This window comes from Melospiza melodia, chromosome 26, assembly GCF_035770615.1.
Source record: "Melospiza melodia melodia isolate bMelMel2 chromosome 26, bMelMel2.pri, whole genome shotgun sequence".
Classification (NCBI taxonomy): domain Eukaryota; kingdom Metazoa; phylum Chordata; class Aves; order Passeriformes; family Passerellidae; genus Melospiza; species Melospiza melodia.
This window is the reverse complement of record NC_086219.1, coordinates 1,331,855-1,358,810: the sequence shown is the minus strand read 5'-3', so window position 1 is coordinate 1,358,810 and position 26,956 is coordinate 1,331,855. Positions and strand designations below refer to the sequence as shown.

Below are 26,956 nucleotides of genomic sequence, written 5' to 3'. Positions count from 1 at the left end.
AGAATTCAGCCCTAGAGTTCATGAGCACAAACAATACAACAGCCAGAAATATTCCGGTTCTGAGCCCACTATTATCACAAAAGTTTTTCATCTCAAACTGTGCCAAATCAGAGCGGCTAAAATCTCCAAAAGTAAGTCTAGTATTGTCTCCAGCAATAGCAAACCTGTGCCATAAACTAATACACAGCTCTAAGTGGAGTGTTACATCAGTCAATATCTGCCATAGAGCTGTTTAAGAGCAGCAACAAAATCCTATTCTTTATACTTGGCAGGTAAGTGAAGTGATTTTCAAACTACCAGACACACATGTGAGCTGAACAGCTTCTTTTGATGGATTTTTAATGGTGTGTACTTTGGTTTTTATTGTTTGGAGCTTAGATACTTTTTTGCGAGGTTTGTTTTAAAATGCAAATATATATGTAAATTTTGAGTCTACACAGATTATGTTGGGATGCTACAATTTCTTTGAGAGTGTATTTTGTACACAAAAATCACACAGTCATATCCACATAGTCTACACAGAATTTCTGCTGTCACCTCAGGTTATTTAAGATCAGAGAGAAAAGTTTTCCAAGTTTGAGAAGGGGAGCCTGAGTCCCGTGTTGACAAAGTGCTTTTCTGATGTCCTTACAGTGTGTCAGAATCTAATTTGCATTGACTTTCCACCTTCAGGTCAAGAGGTGTCACAGGCTGGTATGGATGACATTTGTTTGTAGACAGTGATCATTTGTATCTCATTTTCCTTGTGTAACATGATCTTGTCACAGGCATCAGCAACCACCAAGCGCATTCAAATAACATTTGGTGTCTGATTCTGACAAAAAGTATGGCATCAGTGGAACTGAAATCCGGGATGCAGCACACGGATCTGTGAATTGCTGCAGGAAGCACAGCAGAAAGGAACTGGGAGCAGGTATTTTTCCAAGGGGCACTCACTATACACCACGGGGTGAGGAGGCTGAGCTGGCACCGGGTGCGTGGAAGGAGCTGGGGACTGAGGCTCGTCCGCGCTCGTGCCCGACTGCTGGAAAGCCAGGTCGATTTCTTCATCTGTCAGGCCTGGGGGAGCAGAGGAAATGAAATCAGTTTAGCACCTTTACCCACTTTATGCACACATAATTAAATTCTCAAGCCAGGCAGAACCCTTTCAAGCTGCAAAGAATTTTGGCACTGACTTGAGCAGTAATGCCTCCCCAATTTTGGATTCACTGGAATGTCTCCCTCTCTCTTTCTCTGTTGCAATTTAACCTTAAGCGACAGAATATTAGCCTCAACGCTGCTTCCAAATGTGGCTCATTCCATTTCCTTAATTTATCCTTGAGTTTATTGCTGCTTTTGAAGTAGCTTTCTATTGCAATTCTCCATTCTTCCCCCGAAAAAAAGATACCATCAACTGCAAATGTGGCTCATTTTAATCTGTAATGGTGTAAAAAAAAAAACAGGGGAAAAAACTAACAATAATGCATGAAAACAGACAGGGAAACAAAAAACTAATTATTGGGTTAGACGACTAATTAGTCTAGATCGTTTCCGAAGACGGGAATAATTTGCTTTATTTTATGACAAATGCAGAAATAAAAAGAAAAAAAATCAGGACTGACTGTGATTAGTATGAATGGGACACAGAATGTAAGGAGGAAATAAAACTATAACAAAACAGATCAAAACAAGGCCAAGCCCAACTTTCAGCTGAGCATTGCCCCGGCCCATTGGTGCATGATTGGATTGCCCCAGGGCAGCCTGGCTTTCATTTCACACAGAGCTGGAGTAACACTGCACACATGGTACGTGTTGTTGCAGTGACTCCTGCCATCAGGAAATGCCACGATGACCATCTGTAATTGGCCACAACATATGGAAACTATTTGGCCAACAAGGGGGAAAAGAAAAGCAGCTAAAGGATTCACAACGACCAGCATCTCTGAAGAAGGAAGCACAGCTGGATTACTTTTTCCAACAAGAGAAAACATCCTCTAGAAAAAGAATTTAGTACTCAGATGGCAGTCATGAAGAAGTGGGAGCTGGACAGCTGTGTAGCATTTACTCTCCTGCACAGAAGCACATAAAAACCCAGTGTCCCTGCTATGAGGAACATGTGAGGGGATTCAGCACCTTTCACCATCCACCCAGGGCATGCAAAAACGCTCAGAAAGAGGGAAGTGAGAATGTGGGTTTAAGGAAAGAGATTTATAAGATAAGAGGCAGACCACTTGATTCTCACATGATTCTTGAAAGGACTGAGCACAGTGAGGAAAATGGAATGAACAGGACAGCACTGGGAAAAAATAGGGAAATACTTTCTCTCAATCACCCCTGCTTGAGATCCATAAAGCACTGCTGGTAGATGAAATTCCTGAACTTAATACTTTAAAAAAACTAGCTCTTTAATATTACAGAGAGATGAACATCACAGCTACATCCCTTTTTAAATATCAGAGGAGAAGATTGGGATTACCTGGAAAACCTCCTTCATCTGGACAAGATGCTTTTAAGGCATTGTGATCTTGGCCTCAAGATCAAGGGAGTCCTGGAGCTGATTCCTTAAGCATATATGTGGAGTAAGTCTGCACAGTGGACACTCAGTAATGACAAGCCATCTCTGCACTCAGAAATACACCTGCCTTCATGCTGATCATTTCTCACACACAGTAACAAAAATGGACAAAATATTCTAAGGCTCTCCTCAGGCAATTATAGCTAACTTAACCACATTTCCCTTTGGAATGATTTTTTTTTTTTCAAATTCACCACCTATATATGCACACAGTATGAATTTTCCATGCCCAAATTATTCAACTTGGATGTATTAATTACATACAAAAGTGTGAATTTCAAAGCCAGATCTAAGTGTCATCTGTTCCAATATCTCATCTTGCTTTATTTTATCACAGTCCTATCACTGCACTACATGAAAAAGTATCCATGTTCATTCATTGTTCTAATCTAGCAGGAAATTGGCAACCCAAAAATAATATCACTGCCCTTGGATGCAAAAGCAGTGTCACAAAAACTGGGGCTTTGTGTCTAATACAGCTCCCAAACAGGTATCTCAAGAAAATCACCTCAGCTAACATTGGAATTGCTCTAAATTCACTTTCCAACACTTTGGAAAACAAACATTTCTGTTGTTCTGCGGCTGCAGTAAGATCAAGTCCATGCAGAATGCAAAAGGTTAAAAGGAACAATAAAGGAAACTGCCAATTGTAAGTGAATTATATTTGGCTTTGAAAGCTGAGCCACGGCTATATTATAAAAGGCATCTCTTTGCGTTGTTTACCATCACCCTGACTAATGCAGACCTTTTTTTTGTTTTAAATAATCTCATGCAAATTAGACACACACTTCCTTCCAGTTGATTGCTATCTGCAAGGAATAATCTAACCGCAGAGGGTACTGAGCAAGGACTGAGCTGAGGATGCAGGGAACTGTCTTCAGAGCCCCACAGAATGCAAACCTGCTCCCTTCCCCCAGCCTCATCCTCTACAGCACCACAGCCACTGCAAGGAATTAGTCATAATTTTCACAAAGTTTTTGAAATTCCTTTTCAGGCTTGAGGGTGTTGATTTGAATAATCCAGCACCCATGACGGTTTTGACCCTCTTTTTTCATTGCCACTGCTGCCACTCAATTTGCAGGCATCACTCAGCCTCTGTAAATTGTAGTCAAACACAGAAGCAGAGCAAGTCAGAGAATGAAATGGGTTGCCACAAGCATCTCTTGGTGCCTGCACCTTGGGTGCTGTATTAAAGAGTTCTTTTGTACAAGAATTTTTAAGACTTCGCTGTCTGTTTATGTCCTTTTATAATATCTCTTATTATTTAAGGACCTTATGTACATCAAAATACTGTTCCTCTTACGACCACTCTGAAGCAGAGGAGTACTTACAGGACTGTTACCCCTATTTCACAGATGAGGAAGAGGTGACACATACAGACATGAGAAGTGCTCCAAGGTCAGAACTGAACCTCTGGCAGACAGAAAATAAAACTCAGGAGATGTTTTACCTATTTTCTGTCAAAGCACAGTAGCAATAATTGCAATGTAAAATCCTTCCATGAACTCAACCAGATGAGCCACTGCTTTTTCTTCTTCTGATGCAGGCTCTGGCATATTAGTGACAAGCCTTTTCCCATCCTATGCACTGAAAATATATTTTTCTTCATTATATTCCTTCTTACATTGCTCAGTCCAGTAATTCACATAAGATTTTCACAACCTGAAGGCTACATCAGTTTTTGGGGAGACATTTCTGTTTAGGTGAAATTAAGAATTCTGCCATAATAAAGAAAGGCGGTAGGGAAAAATCAGTTTCTTTGTGGGTTTCCAAAGCCAGCTTTATTACCAGTCTAGGAGACCACCCTGAAGCAGGGACAAAAGGCAGGAGAGGCTGTGGGGCGGGGGGGGGCAGCTGCTGGCTTTTCCCCACACACTTTCTATTAAGGCAAAAACAAAGTAGGACAGGACAAGTTGTTTATCTACAACAAACTCCGTGACCACCTGAAGTTAGTGCCTGGTACCACATGACTAAAAGGAAGATCTGCACCCTGAAATGACATTACACTTCTGTTCCTGGAAGCCACTGAGTCAACTCTGCTCAGAAAGAACATGGCCACATTTTAAAAGAATCATCATAAAATCCTTCTGGGATCTGATCCAGACTAATGATTCCACCTGTTCAGTCAGTTACATGCAGTGCTGGGTGACTGTTATCAAATCTGTCTCCTACGTCCTACTCTGTGCTGAGCTGAATGTTCAGAAAGGTCAAAAAGGCAAAGTCTCCTGATCTATTTTCTTTCACACATGGTCATTCACGAGGCTGAGCCCGACCCAATATTTGAATAAAATATAAGGTTTCAGAAACATCAGTATGATTTTTCCCCTTAATTTACACTGAGACATTGCATTTGAATGTAAACATCCTCCTACTGCACTGCCAGCTCAAACTTTAGTAAAGGAACCCACACATCAAAGGAACATGGACTGGTCTCAACTGTCAGGCTGAGAAATGCAGAAATAAAAGTAATTCGAAAAGTTGCTGAAAGAGCTTTGAATTCTTACAGCTCTATTCATCTACAAGACTGTTAATTATGCAAGTGCAATCTTTCAGAAACATGATACACTTTAACCCATCAGGGTGACTAAGCAGCAATCAGAACTGATAAGGGTGCTCTAACCTCAGCTGCACAGCACTAAAATAAGGAAGGAAAATCAGACTATCAGAACAATGCTAGGAATTACACAGCGAGTCAGCCAGGACTGAAAAGGTTAAAATAAAAAGTATTTTGGCATAACAAGTATAAATAAATAAATAAATAAATACAGCAGCAGTTTCTCTTCCTAGCTAAGCTTTTCGGAGTCTATAATAAAATGAAGTGTAATGGAGGAGAGGAGGGCAATGTCAGAGGGTGAGGGTTTGGGAGAGAGGTTGTTAAGTATCTCCCTCTCCTCAGCTGTGTTTACTCCATTTACAGGATCCCGGGTGATTGATAGACAGACAAAAGAAAAGCAAGCAGATAGTAACCCCCCTCTGGGAGCACCAGCAAAGGGGACAACTCCTGACATCACACACAGCCCCAAACTCTCCTTAGCCACTTGTAATTAAAAAGACAGAGCAAGATATGCAAACCAGAGAAAAAGTAAAAGAGGATTTTTTTTTATTATTTATTATTAACATTTTGTTGGAACAGTAGAGTGCAATAAGGACTCTCAGAGCCGTTAAAAGTCGTCGGGTGACCTGCAGACCCCTATTTCCCAGAGCCTTGTATAAAATTGAATTTTTTAAACATAAATTACACGTAATGACGACACTGTAAAAACTAACAGTAATGGAAAGCTGTGCTGTATTTCATTAGCCTGTATTATTCCGTGCCACCTGATCCAGCCGGGCCTTGTTTATGAGTTAGTGTGTTAGCAGATGCCGATGGAAGCATTTGCTTCGACCTTGCTCTTCTCATTGGGGCATGAAATTACGACGGCAGCACCTTGATATTACAGCCATAAATACAGTAAACTGCAAATTTAAGCCAACGGCTCCTATTGTCTCTGAACATAAAGCTGATCGGTATTTATTTAAAAGGAGAACGAAAAAAAATATTATATATCACCTTGTTTATGGGTCCAGTGTCCCCCCTTCCCCTAATCTGCCTTATTCACTTGGTTAAATACTAAACAAACAAACTAAATCCTCTCTATTTTCTACTGATTAAATATTCTTATGAAATGAGTATTGTCTTCAGAAAACTGGATCAAAGTATTTTCACTCTGAATAAAGAAGGGCAAGCGACTTGCTTAGCATGTCTTGGAATGGAAGAAACAGAACAAGTACTACAACTTTTCTTCTCAGTTTTACATATATGAGAAGTTCAAAATGGAAAATGAAGAAGGTGCTTCTGGTCACTCATTCACATTTGTGTGTAACATTTATACATAAGAATAAGAAATATGTTTTCTTCCAGCTTTCTATTTAAAAATATCTCCCATGTTAATACTATTTCAGAACAAGGCAGGGGGGAGGGAAAGAAATTGCAGTGAGGTTAATTGGAGGGGAAAAAAACATGGGATTCCTTCTCTGAGGCAGCAAACAGCAGGGAGAATGCCTCGCTCTCCTATGGGCATTTTGGGTAAATACCCAGTAAAATTTATCAGAGGGGAGAAAATCAAACACAAAGGCAAAAGGACATTGTAATATCACAAAGCATACCACAGCATAAATCACAGCATTATAAGTCAGTCCAAAATGCATTTCACTGGTAGTTTCAAGGCAGGGAAAATACAGTTTCACTTGCAGCAAGAGAGGTCAGGTCTTCCTCTTCTAATGTAAAGTAAGCTCCTTGCCTATATGAAGTATGTTATCTCTGTTCCATAGAAAGAGAGAGGAAAGAAAGGAAGAAAGAAAGAAGAAGATACTTTTAGTAAAAGCTCCCAATACTGAGCTGTACATTTGAGGGGTCAAGGCACTAAGAGCAGAATTCAAGGAACAACATGCAGGACAAAAATTGGACTCATGCTCGGGATTCTGCAATGCCAAAGTCCCAGCAGATGGAGTGCTACCACAGCCTCAGCAGGATTTGGACACTCTCTCTTGAATTAATCTACAACAAATCTTCAGGCAGCAGACAGCATAATTCAACAGGTAAATTTTTGCTCCACAAACAGTTCAAAATAGAGGAAAAAAAAGGAGATAGTAACATGACACTAAATCAAGCAAGACAGGTCCAGAAGTCCTCACCAACCTGAACTACAGAACCAGAAGTTTTGGTACAAAGCCCATTTACATTCCTACACAAACAAGTATATGCAAAACCACAGAATAAATCCAAACTTGGGTACCTTCTTCTGAAGACCTGCCTATTACAGAATCATTCTCAGAACACCATGGTCAGCAAAAAAGTCAGAAGAAACAAGCCTTTCTGTAACATCAATAAAAATCTCTCCTAAAAATGGAAGGAGATTTTATTTTCTCATCATCTGTGATGGTGCTATTTTTATTTTTAGGTCTCTTGCCTCCAGCTTTTCCATTCTATTATCACATGAGCTTTACCTGCTGTAAAGCCTCCTCTGAGTGGACACTGGTAGATGATGTTCACTTGCCTGCTGCATGACTAGAGCTGGGGACACAACATGTGTGACTAACCTGGAAGCCAGTGCTGCCTCACAGAAACACAGGACAAACATTCAGCCAGTTCAGGATGTGACAACACTACACAACAACTGAAACCTCTGCATATTTGAAATTATTTCGAATTGGTATCTACTTGGGGTTTGAAGGCTTTGAAGACTCTGCCAGGATACCAGTTCCAAGGTAGCTTATCAAGAATAGTACATAACCAGGGCTGTGACATCTGTTTAAAAAGAGTCCTTAGAGATCAAAAACTCCAGCTAATGGAAGAGACACTACTCCAGTAACCATAGTGCTGTCATGACTCGTTACCACAACTGACATCTCCCTAGAAATAAGACCAGGCATTCAGAGAAAACAAGTATTAGGTACACTAAACAGGTACGTTTCCAAGCACATCCAACCTGTGACCTGTAAATTCCTGCTGCTATTCCTGCAGAGAAACAATGAGCTCCTCATTATTTGTATCATAATTCTCCTCAGAGATCCCAAAGGCATTCACTGGGCAGGTGTGGTGCCAGGAACTGTGCAGACCATAGAAGGCAGGCAGACCCAAAGCATCCAACAAGCAGTGTGAAGGAAAGACAGGCTGCAAAGAAAAACCCTGCACTCAAAAATGAAGTAACTTGCCCAGAGTACACATCAGGCCTTTGCAATTTCCTATTAAATTGGGAACTACAACATGAAACATTCCGTAAGGGTGTAAGAATATTAATTTCTTCTACATTTTCATTTCCAAAAGCAGCCCAGTTTGATACATGGCCCTTAAGAAACTCATGCACTATCATAGCTTATAAAGCTTACCACATATTTTAATAGCAGCAGGGACAGAAAACATTTGTGCTTCAGATCCATTTATTTTGTGTGAACAAAATATATTTTGTTAAGCAGCTTGTTGAGCAATAATAACAAAATGATTAGCCTTTGGCTACTCTTTGATCTGTGATATTATCTTTAGGAGCTTCTAAATAGAAAGCCAGAGGTGGTCTTAAATTCAAGTAAGGTAAAACACCAGCAATACAGGAGGTTTGGTTTTGATCTACCTTTGGAACATCAATTTTAAATTGTATTTCCAACAACTTGAACCAGCATGTCACAAGAATTCCAATGCTGATCCAGAAGGAGCTGGCCAGGGGGGATTTGCAGTCAACCAGACATTTGTAACTCCAATTTCTTGGTTACAGCAGGGAAGAATCCCCAGGCCTTGCTGTGGTATGGGGGTGAACACAGATTCCATCAGGAACGTGGAACTCTGGATCAGCCACTGCTGATCTGGGATTACTGCACTGGGCTGGCTTGCAATTCTAGAACCTGCCACTCTTTCTGCCAAAATCAGCATTCAAAAGAAAGGAATCATGTAATAGAACAACAATTTCAAGCCATTCTATGAAATTTTTAACCAGATTTTTCAGAATATCTGAAGGATGCCTTTGTTTTATTTATAAGAATGGGGAAATCTGTCCTGATGCACCATTTCTGTTTCCTTGCATTACTCTGGAATTACTGATTGCCCCAAACCCACTAACAAGAGCACCTGGCTATTTTCTACCTTGGGCAAAACCAGTCCCAGAGCAGCCTCTGCAGACCAAGATGAACTGCAGTGTGAAGAGCACCTTCCCTCAATGTTATTTATTTCCTCTTTTACTTTAGACTTTAGAAAGGAACAAAACAAACACATTTGTACAGACTCATCACAGGAAAAATCATATGAAGTGTCTGTAAATGAAGTTGGAGTGCTTGAAGAACACACTGGAAGGGCACACTGGACACCCCCTCTGCAGGGAGCTGCTATGGGGAGCATGGAGAACTCGTAGCTACAGCTGCACATTTTGAGAACATGTAAAAATACATGGAACTGTGCATGGAAAAAGATATGGAAATGTAAAGAAACCAACAGTGGGTGTGGAGCCATGAGCACATGGCCTTTTTCTAACAGGCATTTTCTCACAGCCTTACAGAGCATCTTGGCTCCTCTAACTCAATTTCTATAAAGTGGAATTAGTGTTAGAGACACCTGTGAGTCAGGTAACATCACACTAAGAAGATAAGCTGAATTAAGAAAATTACATCTAAATGCTACATATTTGATTATTATGGTACAAATGTTTCAGGTAAATTTAGTTTGCACTTCCCCCAGAAAGACAGAGATGCTGCTACACTATTATAAAAAGACAACGTCAGCAAGAATTCATTACAGATTATAAATCACCCTCGTTCCTCATTATTCTGTTTTTGAGAAATTTTTTACATGCCATTAAAATATTTGCTGAATGTTACTAGAAAGGTAGCCACCTGTAAAATTAAAGGCTGATGCTGCCACTAACAGTGTTGAAATACCTTTTGTTTAAAAGACAAACCTACTTTGTAATTTTTAACACAAGTATATAAATATTTCTCCACCCGCCCTACACAATTTTGTTGGTTACATCACATCCATTTAGACAACAACCATCTATGTCATCACACAGGATGTTAATCTTGGGTGGGGAAGAAAGAAACAATAGTAAATTAACTTTTAAGAAACCAAGATTAGACATTTAAGCAGGGTCCTTCATGATGAAAGAACAACAAAGACAAAAAACATTAGGGGACAAGTCAACAAAATAGAAGAAGTTTCAAAAGATCATTTTTCATCTTTTGGTTTGTTTATTGCTTTTTTTTCTCCCCTTGTGGCTTCCATAGGGCCTCTTAAGGGCTCCAGAGAAAATTAAAGAGCCTGGATTAAACGCCCAAAGGACAACTAATGCTAACAATACTAAAAATAACGAGGTTAAGTGGTGTAAAAACTATGGTGACCACACACGGAGAACTGGAGTGGTAAGGTAGAAAAGGAGTTTCATCATTGCTCCCTGGGGACATGCACAGAACACAGTAACTGCTCCTAGTTCTCTGGGGTTCCGATTACCATGCCAAACACACCTCCAGAGTTTCCTTATTAGTATAATAAAAAGCCTCTACACATTTGTGTTCTATTCCCAGCCTTGCTATTGACCTTGTGTAGGCCATTTAACCTCCATCTGCCTCAGTTTCTATGTCTGTGAAAGAGAAATAATATTACACTGTATCTTTTCTAAAACATTTCAGACTGGCACAATCTTCATGGGCAAAGACCGACAGTTTGAGAATCTATACATGCCTTATATGCACTTGAGTGCACATAACAAATAATTTATTCAAATAACATATTTGTACCTTTTTTTTGGTAGATCATCTATGGAAATAGTTTCAGATTCCTAAATCTCATCAAGGACTCAAATTCATGCATTGCTTTGATTGGGTACTAAAATACAGGACATGTCTCTGGTCTCCTTTTAGCCCAATGCTCCCCTCAAAATCCAGTCACTGGAGTTGAATATTCAATAAGGAAATACAGAAATATCTGTAATTTTAACACTGTCTGTTGCCTTCTAATGCATCACAAAAATTCCAGCCCAGGAATTAAAATGGGAGTGGCCATACAAAATTCACACAGACACTGGAGTGAACATTAAGAAACACTCAGGGCCATGTTCCTGCAATATAACACAAGTTGGATCAGTAGGGGAGGCAGCTGAAGCAGTTCAAAGTATGAGGATAGCTCTTGGAGCTCCTGGGCTAGGAAATATTCCTAAACAAAGGAATCACTGTACAAATAAAAAGGGAGTTAATAAAAATGGGAAGATATCCCCTTCTGAGCACTATGTAAGACTGTGTCTCCTCCAGAAATGGACCAACATCAGTGTCCAGGTGTGCCCAAGGGGTTTTCAGGGTCCAGGCACATGATGCAGGGCTGAGGCTGCCCTCAGCAGATCCCTCTCTCTCCACATGGCTCTGCACTCCAGTCTCAGAGCTCAGGAGCCACGCCAGGCACAGGGACAGCACTGTCTGATGTGCTGCTAAAGGGGCAGATCCCTGAGCAGCAGCTTCGTCCGTGGTCCCCAGGGATGCCACAGCCCCCAGACCCCTGAGTGCCAACAGCCACACACAATTACTCAGCCCTTACAGCAACCAGTGGGAAAAAGCTCACAAAACTGACTCTGATTTTTTCTTCCTCTGTTTCCTCCCTGGTTTTCTTTCACTGCTGCTGCTGTCTGTCTCAGGTGGCCTGGCATGGAAAAGGCTCTCCTTTCATGATGAAATATGTGGGACCAGGTGAGGCCCTGGGCGCAGAGAAGCCAACAAATGGGCAAGAGCAGCTTGTGTTCCTCCTGACAGTGCATGGGGTGCTGAATGCATCCTCAGCTAGCCAGCCCTGACAGTGCATGGGGTGCTGAATGCATCCATGGGGTGCTGAATGCATCCTCAGCTAGCCAGCCCTGGCAGTGCATGGGGTGCTGAATGCATCCATGGGGTGCTGAATGCATCCTCAGCTAGCCAGCTTCACGAGACACACACACACCAGCACTCGCTCTACCCGACACTAAACTCACACCTCGCAAACAAATTATTTAACTACTCTATCCCCCAAGGAAGACAGAGATCATTTCAAATGCAGCTCCCTGCTCGTCTCTCACATACACGCAACGGCCTGATAGGTTAAATGCTGCCATTTAATTACAGTAATGGAACCTGCTATTTTTTGGTTCCCTTGAATCCTCTCTCGCTCTCTTTTTTAAACACATACAGAGTCATCTTTTAAACATGTATTTTATATCCTGAGTTTAACAGCTGCATTCTCCTGGTTACTTGAAGAGCAGGAGTAATGATATTCTGATATTCTTTTCAGTACCTCTGAGCAACAGCCTTTTAAACACTACATAAAAAACACAAGCTAGGGGATGCTGTAAGAAGGGATGCAGGCTAACACTGCAAAGGCCAATCTGCCCCTTCATTTACTTAGATGGTTTGTGTTGATTTTATTGAATAAAACCAGCTTAACCTCTTCCACCAACCCTCAAAGCAGCTGGGGTTAGAATGGTGGATAAACATGAAAATGCTTTAAGTAATTTTACTGAAAATTCTATACAGTACATCACACTGACAATATAGCACAGTATGGCTGTATTTACAGATCTATCACTGGCAGTCAGAATTATCCCAGATCTAACTGTTAATCTACCTCAGTGTCCCCACCTAAAATTCCTCAGTTTCCCACTAAAATGTAGAGTTTGCAAACTCTTTCAAGAATATAAAGGTCTAATGAAGATGAAAAAATGTAATTTGAAATGTTTTAAATTAATCTTATAATCTTGCCATTTCATAAAGGGTGTCACAAGGCTAGTCAGCTAATATTTGTAGAGTACTTTGAAGATGCAAAGTGGCACAGAAATATGGGAAATAGGTGTGTTAAATTCTTGAGCATGCTACGTAACACCTTTTCCCAAGTGAATTCAGGAAGGAGGCAGTAGGTGGCCAAAGCCCATATAGTTTATGGTTAGTTATTATTAAAGAAGGGCATGTAACACAGTGCTATGAGTAACACTACAACTGTTAGTGGATTTTACATTTCATATTGCATAGCAATTAGAAAAAATCCAGAAGCAAAGTGTAGGTACTTCCAAGTAAAAATAAATTCTTACCTATGCTAAGGCCACAACACTCCTAGAAAAATACCCATATTATACCTGTCCTCAGCTCGATTTGTCCTCTAAATGTGAAATGCTTATTTATTTGTTCCGTGGTAGTTGGCTCACAATCAGCCAGCCAGCCATGCAGGGATATTGCCCATCTTCATTCTCTGGTATGGATATCCACTGGTGTCTCTAAAGGATGGAATCTTAAAAGGTGAGGCAAGGCAGAGACAAAGACAAATTTAATTTTATCACCGTAAAAAGGGACATTTCCACATGGGCAGCAAGGACATGAATATCATGTGTATGCAGGGGTGGGGGGATTATAAACGCATTTTTGGCGAAATTCAATAAAGCTGATTCCACTGCATAAGGTCAGCAATTTACTTTTAAAAAATGATATGATTGCAACTTTTAATATAACCCATGTATTTGCTGCAAGATGCTCTAGAAGATTGTGTAATGTAACCACCTGACCTCTCTGCAGGAGCAGAGATCACCCCATTTACCCTTTATTGTCTTGCTAAAAGCAATGCACATTTGCACGGTATGACAAAGTCAACAGCTTTTACTCCAGAGCGCCTCAGGTTTCATGAGAATGAATTCTCTGCTCTGCTCCAGGAGAAGTGGAGTCACCTGGACGAAGCTCCAGGAGAAAGAATAGCAAGGAATGAACCAAAAACTAAATTAACCTCTTAGTTAAGAAAAGAATGATTGCACTCCAGACTAAAATTAAGAGTTTGCAGCAGAAAAGCAAACTGTAGGATTTCATGTTCAAGGGGACCCAAGACATAATTTTAAACAGAACAAAAATGTTGGCTAAGAGATCCTAGAGAATTATCTCATACAGGAACTTATTTTACCTTTCCTAGCAGGAAAGTATCATTAGGTCTGAAATGGATTTCAGCAGAACACCACAGATTATCCTAACTACACTCCTTGTTTTAGCCTCAAGAGGGAAGGCTGTCTCCTTAGACTCAGAATACCAGGTCCATTCTCAGAGCGGTCAGAAGCTGAATTCTTTTACTTGTTCTGGGAAGACTGTGGGGAAACCCTGAGCTAGATGACCATGAAAAACAAATTCCTTCTGTCACAGAAATATTTTTATACAAACATACATAGATTTCTTCAACCATCTCAAGGTGAATCTTACTTCAAAGGTCAAAGCTGCAGGGCTGGATTAGGATTGCACGCAATCTGCCTGAGCCTTGACATTCTGACATTCTAAAGTTTGCAGCTTTCCCCTCCCATACACAGCTGATGGAAGTAAACTCCTAATCTCTCTGAAAGCGTGGCTTTTACTGCAGCACCTTCAAAAATCACACACTGCAGCACCAAGAGCTCGGAAACAAGCATATCAGAGCAGTTTATGAACATAGCTAACATAAATCTTACTGAGTCAATAAGGCAAAAGTGGTAATTAACCCCATTTTACAGATGGGCAAGCTGCAAACAAGAAGTTTACCCAAAGCCAAGGAAGCAGTCATGTCTCAGATCTCCCATGCCTGCTTTTAGATTGTAACTACAGAAGTGACTTTCTCTTGGACTTGGCATTTACTTTCACTCAAAAGCATTATAAATAAATATTTAAATTTACAAGTCAGACTTAGGGACTGGGTCTTTTTTGCCCATCACTAAGGTTAATGATTTCAGGCCTTGGAATATAATTGACTATTTTAGCATTATCTTCTAGGTAGACTTCAATTCACTCTGCTGTAATCATATTGTTTTTTCAGTACTACCAGGAATGGAAACATTACTTTGTCAGTAAACAAGGCAGATATGACTCAAAATACACTCCACGAGCAATAGGAGTTAATTTCGCAAAGCCATTTTTAACGGCTCTTTTGCATTAAATAGTCACTGTCAGATAGCCAAGTGGAGAGACATCATTAAACCCATGACATTCCAATTATTTCTTAAAATTAAGCTTACAAACAGCATTTTGCAGCATGCACAACTTCCTAAGCATCAAACCAGCCTGTTCCAATTTATCAATAATTTTCAAGCCAAGAAAGGATTGGCTTCCTTTCTACACTGCATCACACGAGCAGTTATGTCTAACCTGATGTCAGGTGATTTTCTGCCCTCTCATAAATGACTAGTGACTGGGACAAGAGTCAGAGATGAGCAATAAACTGATTTCTCCATGTTCATAGGGACTGAACAGACTAGTTTCTCCAAACTTCCTTTCAAATCTTGAGGAATGACAGTGAAGGGTTTCTTCAACTATATTCTTCCCAAAACCCTCCAAAGAAGCACCATATCTGATTCCCAGGATGCCCTCAGGTTGAGCAGTTTACCACATTTTGTTAGCACTGCTGTACATTCCTTGTCACCAAAGAAGCCAAGAAAATCCGTGCAGTTCATGACAAGTTCAGACATCACAAACCGTGGTAAAATTGATGGGGAAAGGAGTCAGCATGATGAATAGGCTGGTACTGAACAGCAGGTGACAGATCTGCACGCAGAAGAGTGGCAGGACAGGAAGACATCTCCTTCTCAGCAGATGGATAGTGATTCTCAATCATTTTCAGGAAGAAAAAAGAAGGCAACTAATACAAAACACAGGAAGGTGGAACTAATTTCTGGATCACAAGCACATCTATTCCTCTGCATTATGATACTCCAGGAGTGGAATGTGTATGTTGAACATTATCAGCACTGGGCAAACACAGCAGAGTGCCACAAATGGATGTGATTACCCCTAATGCTGATTTAGATAGGAACTGGTGTGAGTTTGTTAGCAATGACAGCTTTCATTCTCTCACTCTTCATTCTTAAGTTCCCTAATAAGCTCTTTGGGAGACAATCACATTTCCCCATTTATGCAGGGTTGTGTAGAGCCAAAGCTTGGATGGGAGGCACCTAAAGAACAAACTGGTTGCATGACAGGTGTAGGACATGTTTTTCTTTATCCTGGCAAAATATTACAAGGCACATTAGCTGTCTTGCACAGTCATAAACAGAGGCCCAACCATCTTTAGTAATTAAATATCCCATGGTGCTTTTCAAGAATCTTAGTAAATTTTTTACTCAGTAATTACATTCTCTATCCCTAAAGCTCCCTCTGCAAGATCACTTAGATAAAGTATTCTTCATTTCCTCTCCTAAAAATCGCAAAGTGATGTTGAACAGCTGCTGTTGTCTACCTCAGAGGTGGATGCTTTTTAGTGGGAAGCACAGTGAGATCTAGATCAAACCATGATTCTGATAATGATAGATAAGCCTATAAACACCATCCAACATGCTCCATGCAACTAGCTGCAAAGTTTCCATAGTTAATGGGTACAATGTGCTCCAAAATCCTGAAATGAAATGCAGCATGAAAATGCAGAATGTGCTAGCTTCCATGCCACCTCCACAGTCATTTCTGTAAGTCTACACAAGATGTTAGAGTTACTTTATGCTACTTGAACACCTGCTGCAAACTTCTTAAATAATCAGAAAGCACCTCCCTGCTTCTACCTATGCTAGTGAACTTTCTCTTGCTGTGTGCTGATTTGTACTAGAAACTTAAAACACTAAGCATGCTCTTGCAATAAATTTTTGCTATCATATCTGAACTCCAGGTCCTGCTTGTAGCTGTGCAAGTTCAGGTGATGAGGTCTGTGCAGGCATTGGTGTGAGCAGCTAGAGAACAAGGTACCTGAGCTGCAAGGACAACACAGGACAAGCCTCACTCACGCAATCAGCTGTGCATTGTCTGGTGGGGATAGTGCACCATTTTTACAGTAGCTAGTATGGGGCTATGGTTTGGATTTGTGCTGGAAACAGTGAACAGATTATACCTGTGTCCCCTGATCAGCTGGGCTCAGCTGAGCCATCCTCTAGTGCACTTCCAGCCTCTTCACTGTTGGGGTGGGAAGAGGAAAAGGCCTTGGCTCTGTGTGCAAGCACTGCTCAGATACAGCTAAAACACCTCTGTACTACCAATACTGTACTACCAACACTGTCCTCAGCACAGATCCACCACAGCACCACCCACACTACACTGTGGAGAAGCCAACACCAGCACAACAGTGAAATAAAGCCCTTACTTCTTTTCTACATCATCTCTCAATCCATGTCCTGACAGGAAGTTTCAAGAGAATGACAAGTCACCTAGCATTCCTTGAACAGTCAACACTTATGGTCTAATCCCACATTTGTGTATCAAACATGGTACTTTCTAGAAAAGAATAAGGTTTGGAGAGCCAGAGCAGTTTGGCCTAAATAGGTATTTTGACACCATAGGCTACTAACTCTATTTTTCCAGCTGAGTTGGCACTGGACTCCATTGGCTTGCACTGTATTTTATTCTCAAGAAAAGCCTTTACAAAAACTGTTTGAGCTTCACTGAGACATGTTAAAGAATTAATTACAAAGTAAAGCTGAAGGAGAAAATTAATTTTGGAAACACAAGAGGTTACTTTTCTTTTCCTCCCTTTTCTGGAAGTGGGGGAGGAAAGGCAGTTATTTTCATCTTCATGCTGGGGGCAGGAGCTGGGAGCTGTCCAGTCGATAACCTGGCCATCAGAACAAGGTTTGTAATTAAAAGGTCACTGACCTGGAAAGCTGGGGCCTCACTCTCAGAGCTTCTCAGTAATGACGGCACTATTAAATTAAGACTGTTATGAAATCAATGCTAAAAAAGCTTTCATGGTAACGAGATTCCATTCAAGGACATGCAAACTGCCTCATGAAATGGACTTAAATTATAAAAAAAAAATGGGAGTAATAAAAGAGGGTTAAATTGAAATCTGCTGAAGAATTTGCTTTTTTTAAGCCCTCCAGCAGTGGGCTGTGCCCCCATCCTTCAGGTCCTGAAGGTGATTCACTTGGGTTTCTTTGACAAAGGGGAAAAGGCAGGTTCAACTTCCAAGAATGCAGACTAAAGAAAGAGGAAGAAAGTCAAGTCAGTTTTTGGCTGGAGATTTTGGGGCTGACAGCATTTGTTTCCAGGGGATCAAGTGCCTTTGAGCTCTGACTGGGAAGGGCATGTAGAATTAAATAATTTTTTCATCTCTTCAGAAATCACCATAGTCTGGCATCTTGACACTGGAAAAATTTTCTGGAACATTGATGCACTGCAGAAAACCTTCTGAGTGGACATTTTCCCAACATAACTCAACAATTGTACATTAACTTGCTTTAATGCACCTCTGTTCTTCCATCACTATTATTTCTGAGCTCCTCATATGCTTTCATCAGTTCCCACAACCCCACTCTGGAAAGGCATTACTGTAGTCATTTTACAGATGAAGAGAACAAGCAACTAAGAAAACAGTTCTTCATCCAAGATGACACAACAAGTCTGTCACCTCACAGTTTTCCCCTTCGCTGCCCCAAAAACCCAGCACCCTGAAAACAGAGCTTGCCATGTACAGTGCATTTCCACCCCCTTTCTCTGTCTTGCCAGAACCTAAGAGATTCAGAGCACACAAAATTAACAAGGCACACGAGTTACCGGATGGGTAACTGAGCAGTGCAGGACATCTGAGGCACAACAGTTAAATGACAGACACATTTCCACAAGGGTTTAAGCCCCACATGCTGTCTAATTACTCCCAAGGCGCCGCTGATTCTGTGGCATGTCATCAGCAGAATCAGCGAGTTGGACAAAAAACAAACAGCATCTTTTTTTTCTTTCTTTTCTTTCAGATACTCTGAGGGGAAACAGCTGTTTTTCCCTTCATCTGAAGAAGTTCATGATAAAAAGGAGGAAATGTCATAAATTACACAAAATGCCAGTGTAAGCTTCAAAGAAAATGATAAATGATTCTAATAACTTCATGTTTCTCATTAATGCCTCTGTATATGGGAGTTTAAAAGTGCTTAAGACAACAGAGAAATCTCATCTGACTTTTGAAAGCCCTTTTACAAATCCAGGATACCCTCACTCTCCCAACTGTCATCAACACTCTATCACCCCACGTGCCAGAGAGCAGTTCAGCACACCTGAACTGCACAGAACCAGGAACACCTGATTTCAGCCCCTACAACTACTGTTTCACCAAACCCAGTCCAGCTGATAATCCTGCAGAAACTTTCATTTCTCATCTCACTGAAATGCACTAAACCAAATCCAGCTCCTATACTAAAAGGAAATAAAATTTGATTGGCCTTTATAAGGAAGGAGATGCTTATAGAAAAAGAAGAAAATACTGTAATTCTTGGCAGAACCACCTCTGTGAGTCTCAGAAGTGAAATTTCTTAAGCCAAGTCAGGCTTGCAGGACCTTTTTCAGCTGGCAGTGAGGACTCTCTACCAGACAGTTATCTGGGGATAAGCATTATCACTGGGATGACAGGGACTGTACATCAGAGAACAGGGGGAACAGCCCACCAAACCCTGTAGTCCCTCATCTGCTCAGGCCTAAGCCAGCCACAGCATCTATGTTTCAAGAACTGACTCCATCAGCTAGACCACATAGGCACCATGCCAGCATGGAACACAGGCCACTTTCCATGTGGACACATTTCCAGTGACTGCTGGCTACAGGCGCTACTGGACTCTACTCCTTCCCATCTCCTATGGTTAACTTTAGAAAAAAAACAATTAGCACAGAGGGAAGGAGGGCTAATTAACACACAGGAACAAACAAACAGTTCTACCGAACCATTTCTGCTCTTTAGTAATTATTAGCCAAGTAATTCATAAGAAGTATTAGTCCGGCCACAGTTTCTCTGCGCCTCCATCTCCCCACCCTTCCTCTTCTCCCAGTCAGGGATTTATTAAAATTAAACAGATTAGATGGAGCTCCTGATACAAAAAACTGTTCAGCGAAGCCTGCGGTGGGGAAGTGCAGAGCAAACACCAGAGACATTTGTCTCTAAATTGCTCTAAATACCTTCTGCAAATGAAATTCTAACCCAGCTGTGTTGAGAGAGAAAATGAGGACTAACTGGTCATTGTCAGCACAGAAGAAGATCAGGCAGTTATAATATTGCACGATATACTGGGGGCTAAGGATCTCTCGGCAACAATAGATTTTGTATCAGGTTACCCCGGGTAATCAGCACAGCTTTTAGGCTCAGCTTTCCCTTGCTTCATTGCTTCGATGATAGAGTTGAAATCCCCAAGCTTTTATGATTAATTACTCCCCGTAGGTCCACATATTTCAAGGAAAAACTCATGGTGCACAGCGACCAACAGGCTCCAAATTTTAATGTCATCCTGACGGCAGGGCAGGGCAAGCAGATCCCTACGTGATTGGAATGTCCTCTGAACTGGCACTAGGACAAGCAGAGAGGATCTCACTCCAAATGATGTGCCCCTGAGCTACTTGTCATGACATCATTGCCAAAACACAACGCTGCCATTCCCTTCTAGGTTCCCTGCTATTCAGGATGAGCAAACTGGTGCATGTATTTGAACTCTCCATCTCGTGACTTCGGGTCTCAGGCATCTCAATAGGCACTTCATAACTCCAAATAGAAAAAGATGGATTTCATAGCCTTCCCTACTTTTCAAAGCTCAAGATCTTTAGCTCTAGAATTTGATGTACCTTGAAGTACTTATGACTTCAATGTGTATGTGGGTCACTCCCCTCTGAAGGTTGGAATTTGTGTTTTCAGCATCATTTCAACACCTTACAGTGCTCTACAACACACGTAATTAACTTCAAGTTAAAGCTGTTGTTATTTATGTCTTCTGGTAAGCAATATGGTCCCAGGACTGTAGCAAAATATAGAGTGAACATCACCTGGAATGCACTGCAAGTTGTGGAATAAAAACTTTAGAAATAAAATAGGAACAAAAGATAGTTCCACTATGAGTTAGAAAGTAAAATAAATTTTCTGTAAGGCAATGACCAAAGTATGCTGCACCTCACTAAGATGATATAGGATTTGTCAGGATCTGTTCTATCCCTGCTATAGAAAAGGGCTAAACTCAGTCAGTAGTTTACCATTTCAGCCTGAAAGTCAGGCTGACCCCAAGCTTGACCTTAACCTGACCTTGTTGACTTTTACCAGGTTCTTTGCCTCTCTCTGGCTCTCTTTGGAAACATTTGACCTTTTCACCCAGAGATTGGCCATCCTAATGCCAGAGTCAGTAAGGTTTGAGCTGACCAGCTAGTCCACAAGCATGAACTGTCCTCATTGCAGAAAAGATCTGATAACAGTTAACCAGAAATTTCCCATGTGTCTTTTGTATTCTATAATTCCACATCTGGTGCAAATATTGCACTAGTCAGTTGGGAAGAAAAGAGACTGATATTTCTTATAAACCTCAGATCTTCTTTTGGGGCAGATTAATTGCTTTGTCCATAACATCTAATATTCCACAGCAATACATTTTGACTTTACACTAATTCAAGGTCCCTCATTATCACTGAGATCACAACCTAAAGAGTTCATACCTTTCTTCTTCAGGAATGCTCTTCTGGTTGCGAGAGGACTTTGGCGGACTCGAGGATTCTGTAAAAATTTCACTGCTGTCACAATCTGAGGAGGGCAGGAGGATTGGAGAAAAAAAAAAGAGAGAAAAGATCCAAGTTAGGCATGGTCAAATCCCTATTTTACATTAGGCACTGTGGACTGCAAGGTAAGACAACACACCCATCACATGGAGATTGTCTGGAGACAACACCAACCTTCAGAAATGGTTCAGCAAGTATCAGAGTTTGTGGTTTAACTCTAAACAGACAGCACAATTACGGTGTTTAGCTTAGAAGTTTCTTGTTTAATTACTTTGGGAGCAGCTCTACCTGTACAAAAAACTCCTTTAAGATTATTACGTGTTTCTGTTATTTACATTGTGATCTTCTTACCCAAGTTGGCTCCTACAGTTAAAGCCAGCCTTGAGTCAATGCATGTCATCTGCAACAGTTGGCTTATTGTAAGAATGCTTCCTTTCTATCTGACTCAAAGCTCCCTGCAGATTCTGAGATTAAGGCCTTTTCTGCCATCATTCTAATTTATTGAAAGCAATAAATAAACCTCAGCTTCTCATGACTAGAGAAGAAGCGACTTCACATGTTTTGGATCACATAACAACAATCAAAAAAGTCACTTGGAATGACACAAATGGGTAGGCAAGTAGTTAAATTTATATTGCACACCAGCCACAGATGACTTTTGTCTACAAACTGACTTCTACATCCTTCTTTAAGGTGACAGAGCACGTAAAACAGAGCACTTCTACAAGCAAAGGGTAAAGTCTGGGATAATACTCAATGGCATCAACAACAGCACTAGATGTTTACATTTCCATTTAGTGCCAGGGAAAGGTATTTGATTTTTTTCTTCATATGGTAGTTCCATTTCCCACATACTTCCCTATATTGCTATACACGTTATTACATGTTACTGCACCAGTGATTCCCTCCACTTTTATACAAAAACATCTGTTCTGATTGTGGCATCATGAGGAATAATGTGCTCACAGCACATCCATGTGAACTAGTGGAAGAGATTACTTCCCTTCTCTAGTGCTAAAATTAACCATCCTAATAGGCCAGACCCATGTTATTCAGGTCTTTAAGAGTTTATCTTAAAATACAGTTTCTGGAATTCAGTTCCAAAAAGGTTTCCAAAACTTTGACAGCAGAAAAAGAAGGGAAAATACAGCATCACTCCTGAAATCACTAAGTTTCACTTTGTGTTTGAATCAAACACTTGGAATATGCATTTCTGGTCAGAGAGCAAAGTTCTGATGGGTTTAATGGCACTTTCAATGTACTCCTCAGTGCATTCCATCAATGTTTTTTTCTTTTAAATTGCATCTCTTATTTCTTTAAATACATTAATCAGGCTAGTGTAGGCAAAACGGATCCATTGGACAATGCAATAAACATGAATTATCATCTATCCAACATGCATAATGGCTTAAAAATACATAATAGCAGGTGTAGTTTAAATGATTAGTTATTACACCTGTGGTGGGTCTGATTCAATTGGGGAAAATCATCTTTAATAGGTTAAAAGGTTTAGATCACCAGGCTTCCCTTAAAGTGGCTGTAGAGAGGGTATGATGGAGTACGCTGTCATTACTAATTCATTTAAGAAAAACATGGGGGATACAGCAAAGAACAGCATAAACGAGTGAATCCAATTTAAACATCAGGTAAAGCAGAAAACACCTTTTAAAAAAGCATGATAAATGAATTTGGAAGAGAGATGAAATTGACATATTTATTTTAACGGGAATTTGACAAAGTCCCAGCACACTTCAAAGCTGGGAGGATAAAATGAATGGGGTATTTTTAATTCTTTTCATTTTCTTGTTTTCCTGCATTTTTTCCTTAAGTTCCATTCAGTAATTTTGAACCACAAAACAGCAGAGTAAAAACCACCCCACATAAAGTATACTTTGGCTTCATTTATGTGCACTTGATCTGTCTCCAGCTGAAATGCAGGTGACAGGCAAATCGCAGATTTAAACTGTGCTGATATTGCTGTGCCAGATGCAGAAATATAAAGCACCCAAACTAATAACCTTAAGATAATATGCTGAATAAGAAAGATGCCCAAATGAGCAGACCGACAGACACGTGAACATATCAAAGCCACTCTCCTTCTAACAATAATTACTTGTTTGTGTCTTCAGACACTCCTTAACACTCCCTCCCACATTTAGTGAGATAGACACGAACGGCCTGCAGACCTGCAGTTCTGCAAGCTCTTATATTTAATTATCAATTTTTAAATATTACAAAACCTGTGAGAAATAAGCAGTATTTTTCACTGTGCTAATTCAATCGCAACCATGTGAACATTTCATTGATTCTAACCCTTTATTAAAGCTTATTTTTGCCTTATGAAGATGTAAACATTTCAGTAGTAAATTTCAGTCCAAAATAAACTTCTATTTTATCTCTCCCCTGCATTACTTCCTCCATTATTCACAGCCTTTTTAATCTTAAAACAAAATGAAATTACAAGCAACAACAACTCCATAAAAAGAATCCTGGACATGTATTCCTCCCTCTGGTAATCCCATGTTTCTCATCCTGTGTTTGCATTCACCTCTGAACATTCGTTCCCATAGGCTGAGATGAAATGTCTTCATTTTTATAATTAATCTCGTATACACGAGTAACTTACAAAGCAATTTTGGCCATGTCAAAATGCCAATATTTTCAACAAACATACACAAGAATTTCCCTACCTTCTATGGATCATTTTCCGTGCACAAACAAGAGCAACTGCACTCCATAATTTAAACAACAGAAAAAGGAGGAGGAAGATGAGAAGACTTGCAGTCCTATGTACAGCCAAAAAAATCATGTGGCAAATAGCACTCTGACTCAGCTGCTAACATTGTTCCATACTATTTCTGTAGCATTTGTAACACTTCTCCAAATTTTTATGGTATTAGGACACTGCCAAATAATGAGCATTGTATCACTGCGTTGATTCTTAGATGCCAGCACGCACTGCCGAGCAGAGTGCCTTTATCTAATGGATCAGGTACTTGTATTAAACAGAGTGTATTTGGTTTTTAAAAAGCCAGGCAATCCCATAAACTTGCCTTCCCACCACCATCTCTCCTGCAGCAACAGGATTCACAAAGACATCTTTCTGACTGGGAAGAGATGGGTGGAATCCTGCAGCAGGTCATGTCCTACAGTTTGATTTTTCAATTAAAAGATCAATGTCACTATTCATAGATTATATTTGCAACCGGACAAATTACATAAATTCAGGCCAAATATTCTGCTTCAATGTCAGAAATATAAAATAAAGACAGGAACTTTATTGCAGATGCTATGGAAGAGCAGAGAGCTGGCAAAATTCTGGGGCAAAGCACAGCACTTGGACGTTAACTTAGCAGCCAAGGCCCTTCATTCCTAATTTCCCTCCCTTTTGTTCTAATGGGGAAGATAAAGGCAGCCTTATTTCTTATTGTGCTCAAAGCTGCAGGGTTTCCAAGAAAGCAATCTAAGCTACTTTATCAGTTGGTTACATTAAAAAAATAAACCACAAAATTTAAAGTACTGTGGCAAATGCCTATTCTCTACCAACTCAGAAATAAAAAGCAAAGTAACAGAAATGCAAAAGATCTTTACCAATAAAAGTTACAAAGGATTTAGTAAGAGAGTTCCACATGGAAAACAGACTCAAAAGCCACCGGGAGTGCAGCCTGTAAGAGCTCTAATAGATTTCCTAATACTGGGAACCCTCTGTAGGTTATTACTAAACAGCATTTGTTGATAGACTGAGACTTTGAGATGACCTGTGATGTAAAGGTTGGGTCTGAATTATACGTTGCAAGGGATGGTATTTTGTCTTTCTGAGTGGATCTGTATCTGTTTAAAAGCAACACTTCTTTTCATTAAGCAGAGGCGGCCCAGGCCATGAACTATGCACAGACAGTTTACATTACATGTGCGGAAGCAATCAACACTGGCAATATACATGACGTATGTAAAAGAAGTTGGAATTAATTTTTTTCCAGTGTATTAAAAAATAATGTTATGGCAGTATCAACAAACACTCAACCTATTTCAGCCAGAGCAGAAGGCCACGGCTATAGGGCAAATGGAACTGATCAATATATTAGCCTACAGCAACACCCCCTCAGTGTACGGCTGTATGTTTGCAAGGCTCGGAAGATTAAATTGTCTGTGAAAGGTTTCTGCACTCCTACTCTAAAGGAGATACCCAGAATCCTGTTAACAAGCATCAGGCTGAAGCCAACTTACGTTTTAACAAGGGCTGACTTAAAAGCCTGGCACAGCAGTGAACAAGAAAGCCCCTTGCAACAGAAATGCTGTGTTTTAGTAAGAAATCAGTGCCGTGCCAGGACTAACTTGACAAATATGGTTATCGGTGGCACACGGAAATAGTTGCAAAGCAGCTGTTAATCAGGGAAACACATCATAGAACGCTGATGCCAGCACTCGGGAAAAATGCAAGGGGCTAATTATGAAGCCATATATCTCGGTAAGGAGGCACCGCGGCCGCCCGGCGGGCCCGGGACGAGCCGCGGCCGCCGCGCTCTGCGCCCCGGCACTGCCGCCGAGCTGCACTTGTGCTCGTGAGGGAACGAACTGCGGGCCGGCCGGGCAGCGGGAACGCCTCAAAGCTCCTCCCGTGATTTCACTGAGGTTTAAATGAAAACATACACAACCCCAGGAATTATTTCGGTTCAGATATAACATAGAAACCTACAAAGTTGGGCAGATCTCAAAGTTGGATGGAGAAAAGTTTAAAAATGCTGTAACAACAATGGCAAAGCCCTCACGTAAAACAGTGAGGGGGGGAAAAAATTACAGTTGAAAGCAAGATTCATGGGAGGCAGAAAAGCAAGATTCATGGGAACAAAGGCGAGGGAGAAACACACTTTGAGCCATATCTGAGATGAAGAACCTGGAACTAAGAGAATACAGAGTAGTAGCCAAAAAAAAAGGAAAAAAACCAAAACACCAAACAAATAAACGCACACACAGAAAAAAAAATCCGACTAAAAATAGCCACATAAAAAAACACAAAAAACCAAACAAATAAAAAAAAAAAAAAGTAAAAAAGAAAAAAAAAAAGCCAAACCAAGGGGAAAAAATAAAACAAAAAGCACGGAAATCCTAGGTGCTCAGAACTTGGACTATGAGTGACAGCTAACTCAGCGGCACCCACATGAAGGGTGAGGAAACTGGCCCTGGCCGTGTCCCTGCCATGGGTCCCGCTCAGCCTGGAAAAAACGAGGTTCAGGGGGAACCTTTTTGCTCTCTACAACTCTCAGTCAGGAGGTTGTAGCCAGGTGGCATTTGGGCTCTTCTCTCAGAAAACAAGCCACAGGACAAAACATAGTTTTAATCTGCATCTGGGGAGGTTCAGGTTGGACACCAGGAAGAATTTATTCACAGGGTGATTGGACACTGGAAGGGGCTGCCCGGGGAGGCGCTCAGGGAAAGCCCGGACGC

General features: G+C 40.7%; 1 protein-coding gene across 1 annotated transcript in view; it reads right to left on the bottom strand.

Annotated features, from left to right (window-relative positions):
* PEX14 (peroxisomal biogenesis factor 14) overlaps positions 1–25,453 on the bottom strand; it is a 36,927-nt gene extending 11,474 nt beyond the window's left edge. The window contains exons 1-4 of the mRNA XM_063176696.1: positions 25,420–25,453; positions 21,452–21,536; positions 16,757–16,761; positions 937–1,059 (exon numbers count right to left, since the gene is read on the bottom strand). Coding sequence (XP_063032766.1) covers positions 937–1,059; positions 16,757–16,761; positions 21,452–21,536; positions 25,420–25,453 — 247 coding nt within the window. The remainder of the gene's footprint in view (positions 1–936; positions 1,060–16,756; positions 16,762–21,451; positions 21,537–25,419) is intronic.
* Positions 25,454–26,956: the final 1,503 nt, after the last annotated feature.